The sequence below is a fragment of the Cydia strobilella genome, chromosome 6 (assembly GCF_947568885.1).
Source record: "Cydia strobilella chromosome 6, ilCydStro3.1, whole genome shotgun sequence".
NCBI lineage: Eukaryota > Metazoa > Arthropoda > Insecta > Lepidoptera > Tortricidae > Cydia > Cydia strobilella.
In genome coordinates, this window is record NC_086046.1 from 4,136,272 (window position 1) to 4,159,928 (window position 23,657).

A 23,657-nucleotide genomic window follows, 5' to 3' on the forward strand; every position below is an offset into this window, starting at 1 on the left:
ATCTGGGACCGTTTAGATCACTATAGCCGACTAATATTTGCTGCATCCGAGGTTTGTACCCTTACATAAGTATACTCAATACTCACGGACATATTCGTAAACTCGCAGCGCGTCTCACTCGCTCTAATAAATGTATCAGTACCTATGAACGAGATCCATTGAGAGCGCATTTACGCAATTGCTAGCGTAAATGGCCGCGGTAAACTCATGGTAAGGGTAAACCGGCGTCTAGTCAACTTGGCGGCTCCTCGACGCAACGTTGGCGCAACTGCGAAGCGGCGCTATTTTCCATAGCGCCGACGCTCAAAAGATGCTAGTGTGGGGTGGCCTTAGAGAGACCTCGTGTCAGCGCTATGGAAATTGGCGTCGCTGCGCAGTTGCGCCAACGTTGCGTCGAGCAACAGCCATAGAGTTGACTAGACGCCGACGCTTAGGAGAAGCCAGTGTGGGGTGGCCAGTGACCCTAATTGGTGTGTCGTTGGAAATCCAGAATAAAAGCGATCTCATATTATCCAGCGTTACTATCGATCACAAGGTCTCCTTACACTAGTTAAGAACTGGACTTTCCAGCACTTGCGTTTCGATAGAGAATACACATGTTCTTCCTGTATGAGCTTCGTTGTTGAATAAATCAGAGACGTGGGCGCTTAATGTCGCACGGTGCTTAATGTCGTTATGTTCGTGATTATAGACTGCCCATGAAGACTGCGTTTAAGAGACGCCGGCACTGAATTTTCATATATCATTGTTGGCTTTGGGCCACTTACGCGTTAACCCACGGACTAACTCGGAGTTAAACGTTTATACAGTACCTACAGTTTAACCCTGTATAAACGGTTAACCCCGAGTTAGTTGGCTAACCTTGGAAAGCGCAAGTGGCCCTTTGTAACCTTGCATCGCATATTACATACTTTATTACTTTTGGCATATTTTATTACTTGAGTAAATATTAATTTTTATTATAGGGATTGCCCGCTTCGTATTACTATACTATCTCGCTTGCGCTTGTCCGAATAGCACAATCGGCAGTCCCTTATTTCCTCAGCAATGTATTAGGTACTTTACGTCAAGATATCAAAACATTCAAAACTTATACCTATACATATCATTAACAAGTCGTCATTATGATCTCAGGGTCGGTACAACAGGCGTATATTCCCATTTGATAACCCAAAACATAATAATATAGCAGATTTGACATTCCGAAAAGGCCAGGGGGCCTAGCCAAGTTGACAATCCTTTACGCCGTAGCGAACGAAACGCTAATGCCTCTCTATCACTTCCTATAGAGAGAGAGGCGTTTCGTTCGCTATGGCGCAATTGATTGTCATCATGGCTAGGCCCCAGAGATGTATGCCTCGCTCTATGCGCACGGAATTCCTCCCGGAACCGACTAATATCCACTTTTTGCGAAACGGAATAAAAAACCTCTTGGTTCCCTCCCTACACGTACATCACAACAATTATAGAGTAACTTATACTAAAGCCGTACTGTCATAGTAAATTTTGTAACCCCAGTAAATTCACTGCCATCTGTCGACACACTTTAAAACTAAAAATGAAGATTTATAAAAATACGATAAAATGTATTTAAATATGGATAAATGTTTTTTTTTATTTGCATTAATTATTTTTATGATTTTGACCCATGTTCTTTCACTGATATGCGTCTAAATTGTTAAATAACAAACGAAACCGTCAACGCCATCTATACGACAGTAAGCCAAAGCTAGTAGCGCCCTCTGAACGAGAATCAAATTTTCTTGATTTTCGAGGCACGTTTTTTCCTTAGACTGTATTCATCTATTACGGAGTTATATCTATCTTTGCAACAATGAAATGAATCACCGCATAAGCATACGAGTAGATAAAGTACGAACTTCTAATATATTTGTACATTTCACGTCGTATTACAATGGAATTAGGGAATGCAATCTCGCACGAAGATCGATGATTCGAGATCTCGCACGAAAAATTTGAATCGAGATCGAGATTTAATCTCGAATCTCGACGAGATAGAGATTTGACAAAGTAATAAAAAATGTGTTATTTTGATCAAAATTCTCTTAAGTTTCCGTATATACCACTCATTTAGGGTACGTCATATTATATTTTAAAAATAAAAACAACAAATTAAATCTACATTGAATAAAAAATCTACTTTTATAAAAAGAGACAAGAAATAATAGCTCTAATTTGCATGTAACTGTGATGGAAGTAAGAATAACTGGTAATAATTATTGATATTTTTGACAAGCACTGAGCAACTTCCAAAAAAAGTAGGGTAAGCGAGCAAAAATCATATAATAATTGTGGGTACGCTAAGTTCGCCCGATTCTTCTGCACAGAGCGCGCTACAGTGCTTTTATCGTCAGGTAAAACTGGCTGCACACAATAGCACTGCTTGAACAACATGAATCTAAGGTCAAAAAGATTACTCAAAAAACTCAAAATAAAATAATTCACACGGATTAATCTTTCAATCTCGTTCGAGATCTCGAAAATATTAATCGAGATCTCGACCGAGACTGCAGAAATCGAGATCTCGACCGAGATTGCAAAAATCGAGATTTCCTGTCAACGAGATTTCATCTCGAAAATTCGTGCGAGATCGAGATTGCACTCCCTAAATAAAATAAAGTACATAAGCGTATACATATCGTTGACAACGGACGCACCAAACTACACGAACAGAGGTAATAATTATGTATACTGTAATAAGGCATGTGTTCATAATTTCATATCTTTGCATAACTGTAATGTAATATCGTTCGATTATCTTATCTCGAGCAAACTACTAATTGTCATAGTTGGTATCTTGCGGGTTTTTAGTTATCAGATATATATATCTGAGCGGCTAAGGCACAGAATAAGTAATAGTATTATCATACAGAACGGCCACGCACCGCCCCGCCTCGATGCGAATTACCTCGCCCCGCGACATCAGATTGACGACCGTTTGCCGACCGATCAGAAGCAACTTACTCACACAATGACGCATGACGCGTGTACAGTACAGACGTGCCGTTAACGTTAACACATAAAAACGCAAATGATTTTTTATGTATGGCGTGTCCGCCCTGTGGCCAGGGTCAAATATCTAAAAAAAAAGAATATATCAAGACGTTAAAGTGCATGTTGGGATATTTATGAGCACATTTGCCGCTATATCTGACAGCGACTTTACTAATTGCTGGGTGCGAAATAAAAGAACCTTTGCACAATTAGGGCTTAATTAACGTTCTCTAATGATTCATACGAGTTGTAAAATAAACAACGTGTTTCATAAGGCGGATATACACTCAACGCCAATTCAAACGGGTACACCATGAATGAGAATTGGTTACTAAGTGACCTGTTTGCATTGCTCATATTACGACAGGGTGCCGCTTTCCATAACAAATTAATTGGGTTATCAATGTTCGCTTTAGAGATGTAGCATAATTAGATGCACATAAGCAATGTTAATTTTCAGTAAATGATGGTTATGAGCTTATGAGATTCTTAAGAGGCCGGTGTCGATTTTAGTCGCAAAAATGTAAAATTGATAGATTTAGTCGGTGAAATTGTACACCTTTTGTTACCTAATTGAAATAACAAGTACTGGTTTCTATTAGCACGTCTTCTTATCTTACCTTTTATCAGATCAATTTTTTGAAAACAGACTCACTAAATTAGTTATGTTTGCTTTTCTGATGGACGTTTAGGTAAAAGCGCGTAAAGCACTGATTTTGTCGCTCTAATTTGTAAATTTCGTACAGTTTGGACGGCTAAACATGGTTATTTTGTATGACACATATCCTGTACTTGATGTTTATCAGACTACATTTTTATTATTATGACTTTGAAGTAGTGTAAATGAAAGTTAGACGAAATCAATTTTCTCCAGAAATTACTTCAAAACAAGTCACAATTTCTCTGAAAATCGACTTAATTTCAAGGTAATTTTGATACTTAAACAATCTACAACATTTGCTGAAACTATTTTTATACATCAATTTGTATAATTTACCACCATCAATTTTTGATGAATTTTTAAAAACTGCCCCTTCTTTTCATATATTACCGGCGACGCACGCTCGCGACCTCATTATTAAAAGGCAAGATGAGAAGACGTGCTAATAGAAACCAATACTTGATATTTAGACATTACGTAACAAAACGTGTATAATTTCAACGACTAAATCTATCAATTTTAAATTTTTTCTCCAAAATCGACTACGGCCTCTTAAGGCAATATTCAGTCAGAAATTATTATATCTGTCTAAATTTGAATCTAGCTGATTAGCAATTTCCCTAGGTTTTAAACTGTATTTATGACAGAACTGAAGACGTAGGTCCCTAGTGTCATAGAAAGACACGTGGGGGCCTAGCCAATATGACAATAGTTCGCAGACAAACGAAACGAAACGCTGTCTCTATCGCACTAATATGGAAGAGTGATAGAGAGACAATAGCGTTTCGTTTTCTGCACACGATTGTCAGCTTGCAGGCCCGCAGGCGAAGGGAAGAAGCGAAGAAAGCGCAAATCGATTTTTGTGAATAAATGTTTTAATATAATTTGTATGTATGTTTATGACATTGATTGTATCTTTAACATCGCTTCGAGGTTAAACACGCCTGGCACGGCCTTCCTGTTAATGAAGATTGTGTATATGCTCTTACTACCTATATTGTATTTTACGTATTTTCTCGTTTCCAATACTGAAACGAGCGTCCTCACAAAACTACATAGCGTATCTAAACGCCTTATTTTGCTTAATCCGTTACTTGAAATGTCTCGTTTGAAAAGCATTCGTGTGTTCTAATTCCGCCGTTGCCAAAGTACTTAACAAATACCTACTTCGAACAGAAGTCGTAATTCTGTATCGATTTGGTACCTACCTACGTAGAGACGAGAGATATGCGATTTTTAAAAGCAGTGGTAAAGCTAGTAGCTTACTGAGTTCCGCTTATCAACTAATGGCTCCTCTACACGATGGGCCATCATACTGGCCCACTAAGAACGGGCCAGTGTGTAGAGAGGGTAGTGGTGTCGGATGGCTTATGGCGCGGCGGGATGGCCACGGTGCCGGGTTTTCGTCCGCACGTCAAAGGTAGTGGGCCAGCGATGGTGCGTACGCATCTACACGTGGCCCAATAGTGCGTGCTCTGAACCATCACATGATCTCGCTGGTCCAGTGCTGGGCCATCGTGTAGAGGAGCCACAACCATCGCATGGCCATTTCGCTGGTCCAGCGCTGGGCCATCGTGTAGAAGAGCCATAGCCATCGCATGTTCAGCTTGCTTGACATTTTATTAGCATATGCGATATACAAGATTAAGAACTTTCGCGTGTATACACGGACAAGTTTCATAAGGGCAAGGGTAATTTGTAAGGTGTATATTTGTGTACTTATTCGATTTTTAAGCTAATACAAATCTGACGTAACAACCACAAAAGGCCTAGGCTATTGGAAGTTGGAACGGCGCGACAGTAATTCGGCCGCGACACACTCTAGTTGCATTAATTAGAAAGAGACGGGTAGTCGTATCTCGCGGCTGAGATAATGTCGCGTCGCTCCTGTGCTAGGCCTACTAATAACAGAAATTTAACGCAAAAAAAGGGACAAGTGCGAGTCGGACTCGCCCACCGAGGGTTCCGTACTTTTTTAGTATTTCTTGTTATAGCGGCAACAGAAATACATCATTTGTGAAAATTACAACTGTCTTAGCTATCACGATTTGTGAGATACAGCCTGGTGACAGACAGACAGACGGACAGTGGAGTCTTAGTAACAGGGTCCCGTTTTTACCCTTTGGGTACGGAACCCTAAAAAAAATAACGAACGCAAATTTACATACAACGCATAGTTTGAAACGTAATTGCAAGATAAATCGCCGCCACTATTATGAGTATTACAGTTTGTACTAGAGATGCACCGGATATTCGGTTACTATCCGGTATCCGGTCTATCCGGCCGGATACCGGTTAGTGAGCTACAATCCGACCGGATAATAAGCTACTATCCGGCCGGATACCGCATAGTTATTAACTGCTTGATTTCGGTGTAAACAAATTGGATTTAAGAAACGGTCTCGGTCATAATCCAACTCGTTCATTATTTAAATTTAAAAATTCCACCACTCACTTGCACGCGCACTCATTTCGAAATGAGTCCGCGCGAACGTTTACTAAGAAACAGGTCAAAACCTGCACGATGCGCACCTGAAAAACCGAAAACATAGGTATAGTTCCACCGGCCGAATATTCGGCGGCCGGATACCGAATATTCGGCCGGTGGTTAGGCTAAACATCCGGTATCCGGCCAAACAACTATCCGTTGCATCTCTAGTTTGTAAGTAGCTCTAGTCTAGGTTCAGATTATCTAGGGCGTTATCTGAATGAATGAGCGGTTTGTTAATTTCAATCAAACACTGATTTGTTTCAATGAGCGGCGAGCTAGATCTACGGAGCGAAATACGGCTCGATTTGAAATGAATAGATATCAAACCAAGTTAAATGGTTACTTTGGTTAATTAGATATGTGTAAAGGTTAACGGCGTTATTTATAAACGTTTGTCAAATCTACGAAACCGTTGATAATATCTCTATCCGTCTTTTTGACATTTCTGGAAAGACACAAAATCGAAGTTTTATGAATAAGCGCCAAGCGGCATCTCAATTCCCAATCCATTTTTATACCCAAAGGGTAAACACCGGACCCTATTACTAAGACTCCGCTGTCCGTCCGTCTGTCACCAGGCTGTATCTTATGAACCGTGATAGCTAGATAGTTGAAATTTTCACAGATGATGTATTTTCGTTGCCGCTGTAACAACAAATACTAAAAACAGAATAAAATAAATATTTAAGTGGGGCTCCCATACAACAAACGTGATTTTTTGCCGTTTTTTGCGTAATGGTACGGAACCCTTTGTGCGCGAGTCCGAGCTTTTTCTGTCTGTGTGTATATAATTTTGTCTGTTGTCTTTGTATCGTAGTTGTTATCGTTTTCTTGTTCTTGTTTTTTATCGTTTTGTCCTGTGTATGTGTGCTTTATCGAATTTCTTTTCTTTCTTCTTTCTTTCAATCCATACTAATATTATAAATGCGAAAGTCCGTCTGTCTGTGTGTTACCTCTTCACGCTTAAACCGCTGAACCGATCTAGTTGAAATTTGGCATAGAGATAGTTTGAGTCCCGGAGTAGGGCATTGGATAGTTATTATTCCGAAAATCATCCCTTAAGAGGGTGAAAATCGGGGTGGAATTGAGATAATTAATGAATTGCCTGATAATTTTTGTGCATATGCTCAAATGGAATGATTGCCATGAGACTTTATCCAGGCGCTAATATACTTACTTTAGCTGCTGTTACTAAGTTCCGCAGACGAAGTCGCGGGCAAAAGATAGTATTAAATAAAGATCAAACCTTAATTTAATCGATAGAAATGCAGGCTCTGTGCATTTTATCGTTCTGAACAACGTTCGTCTCGTGCCATCGGGCGTGGCATATTTATTAGACCGATTCTTTGCTCTTATCGAAAGAATTTTATGATTCCTGGATATGGCTGTATCCTATACTATTAAATGAGTAATATTAAGTTACCTATAAGAAAAAAGTTAAGAATGTCATCTCCATGTTCGTTTAAAGTTCATGCTGTTTGATGGAGCCTTTTTATATCGTTTTATTTTAATAGGAGGGGCATTTGAAATTTTGAAATCTGATCTCTTAGTTAATTTTAGTACTTATCATTGCATCTTGTTCGGTCTTACGTATTGGTGCAAGCGAGATTCAATCATTTATTTAATATTACTAATATTAACATTGCATCTTGTTCATTCTTACATATTGATTATTGGTGCGAGCGAGATGCGCTTAAATACATATAAATATGTTTAGTTAAAATTAAATTTTAAAGTTGGGCCACTCTAAAGAGTCAACTATAAACAACTATTTATTTCATTATAATTACGGGGTGCTGGTGTACGGAGGCCAAGGCCTTTTTCGGGGAAGTGGGGAGACGCATGCGGGAGAGGGGTTTGGATCCTCGCTCTGGGTCCTTCCTGATGCAAAGATTGTCCATCGCGGTTCAACGTGGCAACGCGGCGAGCGTCATGGGCACCTTTGCATCGGGGGGGTCGCGGGACGATTTTCGGGACGGCTGAAGTGTAACTTATTATTATTAGTGTTAGTTTCTAGGATAGTATAGTTTAGAGTAAGAGTAATTTGTTATTGTGATGTATAATTGTATATTTGTTTCATTATAAGTATATCATTATAAGTATATTTATAATAGTCAAAAATTTCTCCTGCTGAGCTAAGCGGGCGCTTCCCACACCACATCCCATGTATCTTAATCACAAAACACTTCTTTCTGACTGTTTTCCCGTGTCTATTATACGCTGACATGTATATACATGTGTATACATGGATATATATATATATTTGTTATACTGTTACTTCAAATTTTTATCTTATTTTATTTATTTTCGCCCTCTTTTATAAATGTATTGACTTTCCTCTAGTCTATTGTACGCAGTGCTATATTTGTCTACCGTTCTTCATCAATTCTCATCTACTCAAAGGTTAACTGGAAGAAATCCCTTAAAGGGATAAGTTCGCCTTTGTACTGCCTATTTCTGTGCCATATTTGTGTTCTATGTCTTTGTACAATAAAGAGTTTATACATACATACATACATACATGTACCCGTATCATGTGTTACTGACAGTGTCAAAACTGCAAGATGCATACAAAGTAAGTTACTTTCTTGATAGCGTTTATATCAGTGCCAAACTGGTAGTAGTCACACTGCTAATAGTGGTAAAGCTTTCCCTCGCGTCGAATGATGTGGACGTGTTTGTAGAGAAGTTAAGCACGTAATGTATTTATTTAAACATTTACATAATAAAAATGCGATGTTAACATATTTCTCCAATATTATTTTAACTAGCTTTTGCCCGCGACTTCGTCTGCGTGGACGTAGTAACCCCAGCTAGAGTAAGAATAGCGCCTGGAGAAAGTCTCATAGCAATCATTCAATTTGAGTATAATATGCACACAAATATTAGGCAACTCATTAATTATCTCAATTCCACCATGATTCCACCCCGCTTTTCACCCTCTCAAGGGATGTTTTTGGGGATAAAAACTATCCTATGTCCTTCCCCGGGACTCAAACCATTTCTACGCCAAATTTCAACTAAATCGGTTTAGCGGTTTAAGTGTGAAGAGGTAACACACAGACAGACAAGACAGACTGGATGGACAGTATGGATTAAGGCGGTTCCCTGAGCCAGAAGGCGAAAAATCTCCTTATATGATCATGTTTTTCTAAGAGGCGTTGATATTTGTAGACGTAGAAAAAATATATGTAGTTCTTGACTATATTATCTTTAACAACATAGCTTCCGATACACGAATTATGACACTTCGCTCGATACAATTAATTCCCAAAGTAACCTCTAACTCGGAGCAGGCGGGGCTCACTCCGCAATTTCGTCGCGTTGCTACAAGTACATGCGGCAGTCACTAATTTTGGGACCTTAAAGCTTCCCCTTATGTAGCCATTGCGGACCTTATCCATTAGTGTGGCACCTCCCGATGTATAAACTTATACAAAAGTAATAAGACGACCGGTCTGGCCTAGTGGGTAGTGACCCTGCCTGTGAAGCCGATGGTCCTGGGTTCGAATCCCGGTAAGGGTATTTATTTGTGTGATGATGAGCACAGGTATTTGTTCCTGAGTCATGGACGTTTCTATGTATGTATAAGTATTATAATATATATATATATATATATCGTTGTTGAGTACCCACAACACAAGCCTTCTTGAGCTTACCGTGGGACTTAGTCAATTTGTGTAAGAATGTCCTATAATATTTATTTATTTATTTATTAATATTTAATACTGATTTGTATCAGTAGTAGGTTACGCTAGTTCTAAATAACAACCCGCATGTTCGATCGGTGTCAATATCAATATATAATAATCGACAATGAGACGCGTGAACCGATCGGTCATACGGTTCTCAAAATGTTTGGTCACCGTTTTGAATTTGTTCATATTTTTGACGTTGAGTTGAGACCTCTAAGACTGGGGACTACCTATCAAACATCAAACATTTATTTAGCAAATAGGCCACAGGGGCACTTTTACATGTCAATTTTTACAAACAATAAAATTAACCCAAAATTCCAAAAAAAAAACAATTACATAAATATAAATGTCAAATTACACAAAAAAAACTAATAAAAAATATACAAACAACAGAAGTACTAAAATTGTTTAGAGATGTAAAAGTCTCTAGGTGTCAGATAAAATGTATATAATAATAAAAAAGATCATCAAATTATCCAGAGATGTAAAGGGTCTCCAAGACTTGAATTGTTATATAATTAATAAAAAGACTTATTTAAATAAATCTAACAAACATTGTACATGATAAATAAAAGCTTATAAAAGCCGAAAAAAAGACAAGATATTAAATCAGACAAACAGACAAGAACCGAATGAAGTGCCTCACGTTAATGCCACTCGAAAGTAAAGTTACATAGGTAAAATGAAGCCCGTGAAGCCCTACATACCTCTTTGACGTGTCGAGCTTGCAAGTAGTCTTTTTTCTAGTTTAGTAGATATTTGCCATTTTCAAAATTACATTGCTTTCGAAGTTAATTACTCCATTGCACTATTATCTATTTTGTACTTATAAGTCCGCAGGAAGCTCGGTTTTCCATACAAACGTAGTTACGCTCTCATTTTAAAACGACTAGCTAGATTGCTCTGAAACTTTGTACCTACTTACAATAGTAGGTAGATATGTCTATGCCTGTAATTAGTTTATGTAGCTTCAGATACCATAGTTAAAAAAATACAGCGAATTTAAGTTTTTTATACAAAACTTGTTTTTGCTCTATTTAAGCCCAAGGAGGCTTGTGTTATGGGTACTCAGACAACGATATATATAATACATAAATACTTAAATACATAGAAAACACCCATGACTCTGAAACAAATCTGTGCTCATCACACAATAAATGCCCTTATCGGGATTCGAACCCAGGACCATCGGCTTCACAGGCAGGGTCACTCACTACCCACTATTAGGCCAGACCGGTCGTCAATGAAATCGGAGTTCCGTTTGTATAGGAAGGTGAATTTCGGCCGAGCTTGCTGTGGACTGCTATGCTGCACATGGAGCATAAGGACCCTTTAGGCAAGCAAAGTCACAAATACTCGCCACTCGACTAAATTACTGACGTAGTCCGAACTAGGCTTAAGTGAAAGGCCTGAGTGGACGCTCGAATTGAGCGTGCAGCGGGGCGGGACGTGCGGCGTGCATGTTAAACAAATGCAAACGTATAGGAGCGGCCTTAGTGCACGCTGCTCAAATCACTTGTGAGCCCGACGCCACGCTGCACGCCCCGCCGAACGCTCCGTTTTGAGCGTCCACTCAGGCCTTACACTTATGGGTACACTTTGAGAACAGCAGCAGTAATTTATCACTATCTGCCCAACTACCGCATTAGTTAATTAATAAACTCCAACATTTAATATTGACGACAGACTTCTATCGTCGCACCATTGATTTATAGGGCACTCAACCGGCTTGACCACTCGTTCGGACACACCACTTGACTATTAGATAGATGGTCCATATAAGGAGGCTGCGCTTAAACCATCGAGGACCAATCACTTTGAGAACGGCAGCAGTAGTTCATCACTATCTGCCAGAATATAGAATTTACCATATGTCTAATTTGTTTCTGATTTTTTTCTTAGAATTTACACATTATTTCCCTATTTTAATGGTTGCAATGACATTCAAAACGTAACGGTGTTATTATTTTTAAACGTTGGCAAGTAATCTTGTACATATAGATCTGTGTACTTATTAGACTCTGGCTGTGACGCCTGTGACATTTCATTTCTAATTCGAACCTTATAGTCAATGACACAAGATTCCAATTCGAATACCAGCGTCAGTCAACGACAGGTATGGTATAGACTAAACGTTTACTATGGCATGCTGTAACCTAGATTGGGCAACGTTTGTACTATGAGTGCTTTGGTTTCGTGTTGATATCAGATTAAGCCTAGATTTAAAGCGAATTTATTGAATTTAATGGCTTATAATTTGAGTAAATCGTTAAACATGAAACGTCAAATACAACTATATGTTTCATAATCATTATAAGTACAAAGCATACAAAGTTCTGTAAATTACTATGGACGTGGGGTACCTTTTCTCTGCAGCTGACTGTACTTATAATGATTATGAAACATATAGTTGTATTTGACGTTTCATGTTTAACGATTGTACCTATGTGTATGCCACGTTACCTGGCCCAAGTATACAATACAAAATAAATAAGAACTTCAATTGTATAAGAATTCCACTGCCTAACAAAACCTATGTTTGACTGCTGGAGGTTAAATATGCTGTTTATCTCTAAGGCATGATTCATTTATTACGTAAGACGATTTTTGCAAGTTTTTGACCCCCTCTCTCCCCTATGTAAGAAAATATAAGGAAAGGTTGACCCCCTCCCCCCTATGGTATCCGCCCTGTGGTATCAGACTACGCATCAAATGTATCTACCATTCCTTAATAACTTAATAAAAAAATACATGCCTCTATGCGTAGAAAAATTATGCTGTAAGCGATACTTTGGAACGCGAAATGTAGATATATATCTGGGTTTCAGATACTTTTGGCGCGTTGTTTCATCAGCAACTATAATGCTGACTGTACCTGAAGAACAATAAAATAACATTGTATACATATTGTTACATTATTTGACTTTGACATGTGAACTACGAAATACCACATCAGCGAGTCACGAAATTGGACCAATGAGAAGTGACTGCGTAAATTCGCACCTACGACACATATTACGGTAAATCCATAAAGAATACCGTGACGGGCCACTCTGTGGGCCACTGACATGTATTTAGCGAATCCTTGTTAAGTACAGTCAAGTGTAAAAATATGGGTGCATATAACTTACTCATAAATATGTCCCATAGTTCTTAATTTTGCTGACATAAGAGCTATGGGACATATATTTTTGAGTATAATGTGTGCACCCCTATTTGACATTTACTGCAAACATTTTGCAGTGTTTTTGTTAGTACATTAAAATACATTTTATCGAGCTTTTTTGTTTAGGTACGTAAAAATTAAAGATGCATGGATTGTAAGATGTGTACAATCTATGTAAAAGTCATTCCCCCATACCAGATTGACAGCAAAAGTACACGGCACCAAATTTTTGGTGGCAACTGAATTGTGTCAAACGGCACAGTTTGACAGTAAAGTTACCTTATAATGTATTCTAAGTATAAAATTGGTCTTAGACTTAATAATAATAGGTCTTTTCATCTGTGTCAGATGTTTTAACCAGCATCCTGGTGACGACACTTGCGTTCGTGGCTGTATAGTCTTATGCATAATGTGAGAGAGGATTAACACAGCTGATACAGTCAATTAATAATCTTTAGTAACCGCTTTCGTAATATAAAAATAGTGCTTACCTACTCCAATATTTGGGATTAGTTGCCAAGCGAACCCCAGCCTCCCATGAGCTGTGGCAAAAAGCCGGGACAACGCGACGAAGATGATGATGATGGTAAAAATACAGTTACTAAACAGGGTAATTATCGGTAGCTTTAATTTCCTTTTTTGAACCGTTCAACGGAGAACTCAACATACCTAATAGTTCTCGTAATAGGTATTTACATAGGAAGTACAAATATAGTTTACGTGCTTAGTTAGCCAACAATTCTTAGGACCTGTGTAGACAAACCGCCGTCAACATTGCGAAACCTTCCCGGTATATGTCATTCTACGAAAGCTGCAGCCGAGTGCCGGGTCAGCAATCAGCAGCTATGCGATTCACAAAGACGAGTATTGTCACTATAATTTGACCATTATAATTTGTCACATTTTATCGTCACATCTGCCAAATTACGTCTATTGATGGATATTGAGGCCCACGTGGTTCTCGACGTGTTCTCGACAGTGATCGTGATATTAGCAGTACAACGTAAAAAATTAGGGTCAAAATAAAATCGTTCATTCCTACAACAGTCCTGCGAAAAAGATGATGTCACGGAGTCCTATTTAACTGCCGCACGGGTGTGAGAAAATTTAGTAGGTAAATTACTGATTTTATTTATTTATTTTATTATTTATTTTATTTATTTGGAGATCCAACAGCTGTGACATTAACATAAAAATTATAGTTGTTACAGGAAGCCAATTATAGGAACTCACAGGTAGTGACATGATACTAAACTAATAGGTACTATACTAAGGATTTGAACAATAAATACCTAGGATTAATTTTCCTGGAGCTGAGGAATTGAATAGTGCCTTTTAATATTTATGTAACTTGAGGATGTCTTGTATCCTCTTTAATCATTTGAATCGTTTCATATTAAACTTCTACCAGGTTATAAGTAAGATTGCTCATGTTGTTCAATGCCTAGCATTTAACTAGATTATTTTATATTTAACAGCAACGAACATCATTCCTACTATAAATTGTCGCAGGTCAGTTTTATACTGGTCTGATTACTGCAAAGTGGTCGATTCATAACAGGATATCAGGAGTAACAGCCCAGGCTGTTTGTGTGGGTGCAGAATGTTACAGAATACCAAATCAGGCCGGTTAGGGGATTTCACCATGTGCCATTCAATTCTGTACACCTGTTGAGAATATCACAATAAGATTATGCTATTACGTGCACCGAGTTTGAGAAGGCGGTTAAACCGGAAAACGATTGCGGTACACGAAAAGCTGCTTTTGAAAATTTTATTCAAAATTCAAATATTAAATATCATGCCACAATGGCGTTGTTTTTTTGACAAAAGGAAGAAAATGTTAAGTACATAAATGTACTGATTTTTTGGCGCGTGCCAATGGAGATTGTAAACAAAATATTTTGCACCTCTTTTGTCCTCGTGTAGTGTATTTAAGGCTCATTTTGATGCGAGGAGAACTCTTATGACAATTACATACATTGCGGTATTTGATTGATTGATAAGCTACACTTTAATAATTCAGTCATGTAAATAGAAATAAAATTAACCATATTGTTTAAATCGTTTCTACAAATGGGTTACAGGTAGTCATACTATTTTATCAAAAAGCACAGCACTGTCTCGTGAGAAAAGGAGATGCAATATTTAAGATTACAAAATAATCCATTAGCTTCTATAACCCGTTGTTATTGAAACGACTTGACCTTATTTTAGTTAAAATGAGTTTGTCCTTAGCTAACACACACTTTAAACCAACAAACTCTAAGCTAAAAATAGGCTGGACCACGACCAGTGAAACCTGTGTCGAAACGTCGGTAAACAAAGGTAACAAAATAAATTCGCGATAGACCCGATTGTAAATGTGATTTAATAAAAATATGCTTATTCAGGGGGTATTAACATTTTTTCCTTTCTATTTCCAGAGCGACTCTGTAAGCTACTTCTTCGGCGAGCTGGAGCGCATAGCGCGACCAGACTACATGCCTTCCCACCAAGACATCTTACACTGCCGGAAAGCCACCAAGGGCATCTCCGAGTGCACCATCAATATCAACAATGTACCGTTCGTGTTCGTCGATGTCGGCGGTCAGAGGACGCAGCGACAGAAGTGGACGCAGTGTTTCGACTCAGTAACGTCGATACTGTTCCTCGTTTCGTCGTCGGAGTTCGACCAGGTGTTGTCCGAAGACAGGTGAGTTTTGATACATCTTCCACTGACACAAGGCTATAGGCATCTCCATAGGTCCTATCAACAATGTGCCCTTCGTGTTCGTAGATGTCGGCGGGTAAAGGACGCGATTGTTCCTCGTTTCGTCTTCGGAGTTCGAACATTGTGGCTACCACCAGTTTGGCACTGACATAAACGCTACCGTGAACGTAACTTACTTTCTCTTTCAATGCATCTCGCTCGTACTGACATATTAGTGCGAGCAAGATGTATAGAAATTAAATTATGTGGTCGTTGGCGTATATGTCAGTGTTGATACTGTCAGTGACTCATGGTACGGGTATAGGTGTTGTCGGAAGACAGATACTTTGGTTTAGATTTGGGGCGTTTTGCCGCTAAATATATCCGCTGCCGCAAGGCTACTAAAGACATCTCCGGGTGTATCACTAATATATTTTCCATAAAAGTTTGCAATGTATCTTTTCATATTTACCCACACATTTATAAAAGCAATGATGAAGTGGTTTACCCGTATCCAATTAGATGTGTCACCCTAGTGACTCCATTGTACGCACTATGTTGGTGTTGGCGCATTATGTATGCCTCATCTCATTACAGTACCTACTACGATTGATGTCGACGCTCTAGTAATCTCCTCGTTTATTCATTCGTTCGTTTGTTTCTTTTATTTATTTCGGAGTTATAAATTTGGAGTTAGGCGCATGGCACACTGCATCCGATTCGCACGTCGTTTATTTGTTTGTTTAAAAATTTGAAATAGTTATTTACGATACAAGTGCTGCGGAAAAGAGGAAATTCGTAACGAGTGGCGATAAATTAAAACACGACCGCAGGGAGTGTTTTAAATCGACACGAGTTGCGAATTACCTATTTGTACGTGTATCGTACAACGTTTTACAGTACATATGGCCCTTTAAACTTTCGACATATGCACGAATAGAGCACTTTTACGCACTAGTGCGAGAAAGTAGCACCATATGTACTGTAATCCATTTTTCAACACTCGGTGATACCTAACGTTATCCAAGAAGTATTAACATATTTAAGATTTATATGGCACCGACATTTTTAAAATTATGCAGGAATCGTCTGTAACAATGCGCCAGCCCATTCCTCATTCATTTATTATAGTATAGTAAGCAGAAACTAGTTTTTTTCATTTGAATGAAACATGTATTAAATTCCAGGGAAATCATTCGTCATTTAATTTTTAACTACTTTCGTCAGCCTACTCAGGTTATTTGCGGCGTCTCCCACGTTTTACAAGGTATTAATTAACCACACTTCTGTGTCTACGTGACTAGAAATCAGTCACAACTTTACTTGCTAAAATTATAAGCGAAAATCATGAAATACGTCACGGTGAATTAGAGACGATTCGTCGGAAATACAATACGTTGAACAGTAGGTTTTTATACTATCTGCCAACCAAACTGACGACTGGGGTCGTAAAGCTTCTCATTCAAACTTGCATAGTCATAGCAGAAAGAAATAAGAGTGACAGAGATTATTTCTTTTTCAAGCTACAGGATTCAATCAGAACTTTTATAGATTAAGGGGCTACCCGAGTAACCCGATTTTTCATCGATTATTGACAAGTTTTGATTCGTATCTCCTACTTTGTCACTACAGATAGATATAATTATAAGACAAACGGGTATCGGTTCTTTCAATCTTTTATCTACATTTTTGTCTACCTCATTTTGAAAGAAACGAATACTTATTTTTTTATGATTTTTTTAAACATTGTCTAAAAAGGGTTCCGTACTTTTTAGTATTTGTTGTTATAGCGGCAACAGAAATGCATTTTCTGTGAAAGTTTCAACTGTCTAGCTATCACCGTTCATGAGATACAGCCTGGTGACAGACAGACGGACAGACAGACAGACGGACGGACGGACGGACAATGAACTTTGAAGTAAATATGGTATACTATATTGCTTAAAGCCGTTGCTGTTAATATGATAAGCTACAATATACATTAGAAAACTAAGGGATTCAGATCGAAGGTCATTGGGGCATGGGATCCCCTTAAATAAAAACAAAGAATGCAGTTTGTTCCTAAAAAGAACTTGTACAAGAGGGACGTTTAATATTTGTATAAGTTTTTATTGCAGTTTCAAACCGGGCGCCAAGTCGTCATCTATATATTTACATAGTTGTTTTTACGAAAGCAAACAACATCATAAAATTTTAATCGCTTATGTAATTTCGCTAATTATAAATCGTAGTTAGTTGTGGTATCCTCACGCGGCCGCGCATGTCTTCCCTTTGAATATTCATACAGTGAAACATGGCTAAATGGAAACCCATGATGGTATCGAAAATTTTGAGTTTCCAGGACTAGTTTTAGAAGTTAAAAATAGCTGTTATTTACAAAAAAAAAAAATCGCATTTAATTGTGTGAAACAAAATAATAAAGCTAATTAGTTATTAATGAAATATTTAATTTGACTACTTTACGAACGTCCGTACCATGGTCTGATAGAAATTGGAAAAAGTGTAAGCAAACCAATTTATATAATTTTTTCCGAGAATGGGCTTATCATCAACTATCCTATCCACTTAAACCTTGTACGAGTTGTATGTATTTGTATTGACATATAGTAAGAAATTAAGGGGTCATCCATAAATTACATCACATGGATTTCATGATTTTTTGAGAAAAATCAAGAATATAAACGATATATCGTTGCAAAAACTAGGTATTTAGCTGTACCGCGAATGCAAAAAGTGGAAATTATTGAGTTTTTCCTGTTATGCAGCGGTTGTATTATTATCGCAACTCATGCTTTAACTTTGTTGACAGACGATAATAATACGCCATTAGAGGGCCTAACGCGAAACTGTTTATCCGATTCTGATCTTCTATAGCTCTAGCATATTAGAGCGATAGAAAGGCATAAAGAAATTTCAATTTTAGTTTTTCACGGGAGGGCCTCAGGTCCCATTTACCGTGGTTTGACTTTATAACTGCAATAAAATTAAAATAGGGCAGATTTAAACTAGTTCCTCGCTTATAAACACGATATGACTCACAGCCGCATAAGTACCTATATGTGTGGTGTGCATAATTAAATAATTATGCATAATCTGCTTTATCAATTCTGATGCTTATTCATGATGGCGGTGACACACTGGAATTTAAGATAATTTGTGTCTATATGGGCACGTCTTATGTTTGGTTTTATAATACAAAAGATATGCTAGACTTTATGCCAGATTACAAAATACAAATACAAAATACAAAATATCTTTATTTAGTAGTAAAAAAGACATATATATATGCTTACATTTTTGTATACAACTATACAGTTTAGTGACCTTATAGTTACTAGGCGAACCACAGTTAAGTGACCAACTCACTTAAAATAAAATAGTAAAAAAATAGTAGATTAAAATCGTAGTGGCACATTAATAGGAAACAAATCAAAATGTTTTGATTATTTTAAATACAACATTATAATAAAAACACGACTCGCCGTAAGCTTTTTAATATTGTGGGAAGTACCACATTATTACAATCTATAAATTGTAAATACAAAGGCTTAAAGGTTGTAAACCTTAAAATGGAGATGTCGCTAGTGACGTTGTTCACAGTTGCAATGCCTAAATTCGTGTTCGGATGGTCAGCTGGCGGAATTGGTAACGCATTGGATCGGCAATCCAAGGATGTGGGTTCGAGTCCCACGTGGGCCAGACTTTGATCATCGTTGATTTTTTCATTGTGATTGACATCTGTATATACAATTTATAAAATAGGTATTGCATATAGTATATATACTCGAGAAACTTCGACCCATACAGCCTAGAGGTCCAGGGCGTTATCCACGTAGGTTAAGAAACGCCGGTTCGAATCTGAGGGCCTACCGCGAACCACGTTCGACGTGTTGCCTCTCTGTCGCACTTGTAAATTTGTACATAAGCGTGGTATTAGGGAGGCAACACGTCGAACGTGGTTCCGCCACTGCTGGAGGGCTAGGTCACTCTTTCTTTAGTGACATCTATTTCAGTAATACCTTGTACGCTTTGAAAGCTCTCCTAATTTATTTATTATTTCATTTCAGGAGAACGAATCGTCTCGAAGAGGCGCTCAACATCTTCGACACAATCGTGAACAACGTCAACTTCAAAGGCATTTCCATAATCCTGTTCCTCAACAAGTCAGACTTACTAGCGAAAAAGGTCGCTAGCAAAGAGACGGACATTCGCTGGTACTACCCCCAGTTCACTGGCGACCCACATAATTTAGCCGACGTGCAAATGTTCTTACTCGACATGTTCGCGAACGTCCGCCGGGAACCAAAGACAACACTCTATCACCACTTCACAACAGCCATAGACACGTACAACATTGAGGTCGTCTTCAACTCCGTTAAAGACACCATCCTTAATCGTAACCTTGAATCCCTCATGCTACAGTGATAGTGTTATATTGTGATATCGAAATCGGCGTGCATAATATGAAAGACAGTTATGTTAGTTACTCCGGGCCTCCGCGCGGCCTAATTGTTGTAAAATATGTAATTTGACATGTATTTATTTACCAATAATAAATGGTAAAAACTATGTATAGTCTATCGTAACGATATTTGTATATCAGTATATTAATGACCAAAAAAATGTAGATTTTGCACTTGGAAAAATGTATTATTATGGTCACGTTTTTAACGGATACGTTTCTACGAGTATACGTAGGGGATTGTATACAGGCAGGTAGTGGGGGTAGGCTTATTGTCATGGGCAAATTTGTGTAAAGCAATATTGTTTTAAACGCTCCATTAGGTTATTCGAAGTCCATCGAATGATTGTTACTTATACGCGAAAAATCGTTATTATTACTCGGATTTAGAGTTAATAGTGAATTGTAGTATCTATGCTCAAAACGTTTGCCAAGTGACAAGGGATAATATCGATTTTTAAAGCGTATGTAAATGAAATTGTTAGTTGTATCAGAGACAATTAAATAATTAACACTGCTAATCAAACGGATTCCCGTTTCTTTGTTGAAGTATCTCTAAATGGCGTCATTATAAGTGAAGATCCAGTCCCATATATAGGTATTTTGTATAGAGCTAGAACACACTCAAATAACAGCGCCATCTAGTGAACGGATCTCAGCAAATTTCACGTCATCTAGAGGTCCGGAATACGAAATAACACATTTTTTGTATGGAAATTAGCAGTCTGTTAATGTCTCTGGTTGAACCTGATGGGCATGCAATATAATGAGTGCCAAGTCAAGACCTGGAGCGTTGCGGTCTCTTCTATTTAAGGTGTAATGTCACAAACTACCGTTAGGTGTCGCATGAGTAATATAGGTTTTTTGAATCAAGAAAGATGACTGAGGGGGTGCCATTATGAACGACATATTTTCATAGAAATTTGTCATTAATGATAAACATTACCACACTGCATTACAAAGGACATGCAGAGTTGGCTTGGTTGGACTCTACATTATAAGCATATGGTACACTCAGCAGCAGAAGTTGCTAAGCGGGCGAGGTGTTCAAAATTACCTTGACACGCTCTTATTCTCTTAACAATAAAGTCGCGTCAAGATCATTTTGCAACTTCTGCTGCTGACTGTACAGTCAAGTGCCAATAACAGAAAATAAGTTTCCTTGGTTCAAAATACCTCTATCAGTGCTTGACACCTGAATCCCATTAAGGCAGGAGTTCCCAACTCCAACATATAGCAATAAAACGAGTAAAACGGCGCCGAAAGTTGAAGCAATAAAGCAAATTTTCAAAGTTGTCATCACCACAAAATTTACACTTGGCTCTTGGCCCAACGCAAAATGTTGGGAACTATTGCTCTAAGGGGAACGAAACGAAAGTTTCGCCTCAAAATTACATACCTACTGTGATTAAATTGAAATTAAAAAGCTGCTACAGCAACTAGTAAGAAATATTTTTTTTGGAAATTACTTTTGACTTTTTTGGTACTAACGCTCAATATTGCATAATTGTTTTGAACTTTAACCCGTATTTATATCCTTGTGATATTGTCACATGTCGTGAGTTCGTTTTCACGTGTTACTGGCGAGAGATGAGTGAATAATAGAGACTGTTTATCTTCATATTCTTTTAGTTTTGTTGAATAATGATGTGGCGGGCTGCATACGTCCTACAGCGTACTGCTGGTATCAAAGGCAATCCAGTACCTAAACACTTTGAATGTGTCCTTTATACACCAGCTTTAGTTGCCAAATACGGTTTAAAGTCATCCCGGGTGTATGGTGACCTACACAATGCCTCTTACCCCTCTCTCATACAAGATCTCTTACGGCCCGGCCAAGACATCGCGTGATTCGCGTGGCGGCGAGCGGCGGCCATAGGTCCGATCGCTGTGTCTCGCTCCAACCTATGGCCGCCGCTCGCCGCTGCTGCCGCCGCGCGATGTCGTGGCCGGGCCGTTACCCCTTTGAACGCTACGCCTGTTATATATAACGAGCCATCATGGACCTTATTAGAATGGACAAAGGTATAAAACTAAAACTGCGCGCGCCTGGGGCCGTCTTTTGCGGTCAAAGTGTTCTGGCGTACGATGTTAATGTAACCTTCATGTTTTATAGCCTCGTTTTGGCTTGCTTGCGCGATTTTTGTATATGAATTAAGGCGTTTGAAGGGTGAAAAACATCGTGATCTCGATAACGCTACCTAAAAAATAGGAACGCTATTTTGCAGTGGGCATAAGCGGTCCTTATTATGAACTTGTCTCAACTCTTGCGAAGAATCCGTCCCTCTTCACATCTGCAAATACATGTAATCTCATTAGATGCTCTAGTGTATATTGTTTTAATTATGCGTCTTTTCTACTATTTACATTTTTTTATAATAAGGACCTCCGCTAAAACATGCGCGGGTGCACGCCTACGTGTCTATACTAAACAAGTTATTTCTCAAAACAATTTTTAAATATAACTCTACTTACATACCAACTTATATAAGTATGTTAACACTTTTAATGTCCGTGCATTACATGTAATGCACCGTCCAATTAACTCTGTCACGTATAAGTGATGTCAGAAATGGATAGCTCTGTAAGCTTATGCATCAGATATAATGCACGGACGTATCGACCCATTTCATCGTTCAAAGCGAGGGACAGTAATAAAAGGTTTCAGCTCAATCAAATAAGTAATTGGTAGTGGGTCTAATTTAGCTTGCAAAATTTGATTACAGACATATCATATAGACAATGGGACCGGTGAAACATAAGCCCCAATTAGACGGTTCAAGAATTTGCACGCAAAATTTGCTACATTACACTACCTACAGTAGTACAGTAGTACACAACTACAGAGTACAATGAGTTCAGCCGATCGACCATAGTATGAATCTTCTCAAATGATTTTTACGCCTAAGACCCTATCTGAGTACATGTAACATGTTTTGATAATGGAAGACCATGGACCATCTCAATGTAGGCGAGCGCTCATGTTATTACATAGATTTGAACCTTAAAACCACCACGATACAGCCGCTATTTAAACGACATTGTTGCTTTGGCACGCGCTCAGACACGGTAGCCCACCGCTCGCACAAAAGAAACAAAGGCTTTTATTAAACAGATTAGGGTCTTAGGCGTAAAAAATATTTGAAATAATTCATACTATACCGCAATGTAACGAAAATGGTATGGAAGTTCTTCAACCGTCTAAATAGGGCCAAAGTTGATCACAGTTAATTTGTATATACAATTTATAGTATAAGCCAACGCTTTTCACCCACGCATGTTAGCGGAGGCCTTAAAAGGGCACAAAATAACGTCTCGTAGGGTACGATCAATCACTTCGGTACATAATTTGGTACATTCGGTATAAACGGTCTGATTTTTACTGGACTAGGATTGTAAATTTTGGGCAGTTTCAATATTGGTAGAACAGGTTTTTTTCTACCTTAAAAACATACAATGAATTCGTAAGTGT

General features: G+C 38.3%; 1 protein-coding gene and 1 long non-coding RNA gene across 2 annotated transcripts in view; one reads left to right on the forward strand and one right to left on the reverse strand.

Annotated features, from left to right (window-relative positions):
• LOC134742006 (guanine nucleotide-binding protein subunit alpha homolog) overlaps positions 1–21,998 on the forward strand; it is a 34,273-nt gene extending 12,275 nt beyond the window's left edge. Inside the window, exons 2-3 of the mRNA XM_063674924.1 lie at positions 15,458–15,726; positions 19,791–21,998. Of these exons, the coding sequence (XP_063530994.1) occupies positions 15,458–15,726; positions 19,791–20,148 (627 nt within the window). The 3' untranslated portion in view covers positions 20,149–21,998. The remainder of the gene's footprint in view (positions 1–15,457; positions 15,727–19,790) is intronic.
• LOC134742023 (uncharacterized) overlaps positions 1–23,657 on the reverse strand; it is a 213,793-nt gene that overhangs the window by 90,808 nt on the left and 99,328 nt on the right. The gene's annotated exons all lie outside the window — the stretch shown is intronic.